A 1,981-nucleotide genomic window follows, 5' to 3' on the forward strand; every position below is an offset into this window, starting at 1 on the left:
GTGAAATACATCATTGGGATTGCTCTTTCTGACATGGGCAGGCTTAGCAACCTTAGACTATGATCCATTGTCGTTCCACAGTTGGCTTTCAAGAGCCTAGGTCACTATCGGTGGAGCAAATATAGAGCGCACGCACACACACACACACACACACACACACACACACACACACACATATGTATATGTATATGTATATGTATACACACACACACACACACACACACACACACACACACACACACACACATATATTTGTACATATGTATATATATTACACATATACAAAATTGGCCCAGATTAGATGAACCCGGGTAGAAGAACACGCATATACATAAAGACACATGAAATTATATTAAGGTGTGGAAAAGACATAAAGAAAATACCTGGAAGAGTGAATAGTGTATGCATGTATGTATATAAAGATCCATCAGCATGATCATCAGAGAGAAGACTTGAGGGCCAGGCCAGTCTTCTTAGAGAATTCCGAGAGGATTCTAGAAGCTTCGTCTGTGTGGTTGGCTTGGTGGTGGGCATGGGTTGCATGCCAAAGTTTCCAGTCTGGAAGGAGGGCAGTGAGGAGTTCCACAAACCGTCTCTTGGCCTCGGACCTGTTCATGCCACCGAGGGCCCTCCAGGCTTCCTGCTTCCTGGCGAGGGCCGGGTCCATGAGCGTGCTGGAGGCGGCGGGCGTTGCCTGGTGTGAGAGGGGGCCGTCCATGGCCTGGGCATCGAGCGCGTACAGAATGGCCTTGGGATCCTCTTTGAGATACTGCAGAGTGGCCGAGGGTCCCTTGGCCATGAACAGCTTCGCCGCCTTCCACTCGTCCTCGCTCCCAACTTCTTCCACCTTCACTGTCTTCGGCCGCTCCATGGTTGCAGACGATTTTGAGCCAAATATTATTATTTGGGCTATCCTTTGTTGGCCGGCCTACGTCCGGGTTCACACATGCGGTTGGACAGCCCCCTGGTGACGTGTCATGCCAGGCCACGGCCATAGTCCACGGTGCAATTCTCTTACTCAGTGTCAAGGAAAAAAAAACCTGATTTTAACCCACTGAAAAAACAACCTCCTCCCAATTTCAAACGGTTATTTAGAAACCAGTTTTCCAACACTGCAAAAGTTTCTAGTCAGTTTTCCAACACTACAAAAGTTTCTAGTCGGTTTTCAAAGACTAGAAAAAAATTTAGTCAGCTTTCACAAGACAACACAAATTCTCAATTGGTTTTTGCATCCAATCACACAGGAAGCCATTATACTATTGAAGATAATTTTGTTGATAGATTACAGCAGGATGTATAAGATATAGAGACTAGCCAAATGTGGGTTACCTGGTTCCGGCAATGTTTGCTCTAGTCCACCGCGTTGATGTTGCTTACATAAACATACTATAAATAGCTTTTCCCAAGGCACACCCAACACCTGATACAAGGAGATAGCATAAATAAATATGTTCAAGATAAAAGATGCTCTCTCACAATGAGAGTATGCATGTATAAACTTAACAATGCATGTGGGCCTAACTATAGATTGAGAGCAACAATACCTACAATTGTAGCGCCAGATGAAAGCTTCTTTGTGACCTCCATCATGGATGTCTGATCCCTATCGAAGTTGCCTACAACCTATATGTGCTTGTCATTCATGTACACGATGAGAGCGTGGTATGTATGCATGCATAAACTTAGCACCATGATACATGTATCAGTAAATACAAATTGGGACGACAATATCTTTAATTGTAACCTCATCGAGGCTTTCTTTGCTACCTATCTAAGCTAAGCTTCCTTTGCTACCTACCTAAGCTCCCTCCATTGAGCCTCCTCTCACTATCATGGATTCATTGTCACCACCTGTATGACTAAACAAATTCCATCAGCTAAAGCAAACATAAATAACTTAGAATATGGTCCCAGCAGGCAGGCCAAGCTTCTCAACTTGTACATCAACCACTAATATCCTTGCACTGAATAAAAACTACAT

The 1,981-nt window shown here is 44.2% G+C and overlaps 1 protein-coding gene across 1 annotated transcript; it reads right to left on the minus strand.

The window, feature by feature from the left end:
* Nucleotides 1–340: 340 nt before the first annotated feature.
* Nucleotides 341–889, minus strand: LOC147626907 (uncharacterized). The gene has a single exon (XM_086815458.1). The coding sequence runs from the start codon at nucleotides 869–871 to the stop codon at nucleotides 440–442; it is 432 nt and encodes a 143-aa protein (XP_086671584.1). The 5' UTR covers nucleotides 872–889; the 3' UTR covers nucleotides 341–439.
* Between the last annotated feature and the right edge of the window lie 1,092 nt (nucleotides 890–1,981).

This window comes from Cibotium barometz, chromosome 21 (genome assembly GCF_041138505.1).
Source record: "Cibotium barometz isolate CiBa-2024 chromosome 21, ASM4113850v1, whole genome shotgun sequence".
NCBI classification, from domain to species: Eukaryota; Viridiplantae; Streptophyta; class Polypodiopsida; order Cyatheales; family Cibotiaceae; genus Cibotium; species Cibotium barometz.

What these genes read in the sequence shown, in the direction of transcription:
- LOC147626907 (XM_086815458.1), bottom strand. Translation starts at nt 871, where the DNA reads ATGGAGCGGCCGAAGACAGTGAAGGTGGAAGAAGTTGGGAGCGAGGAC.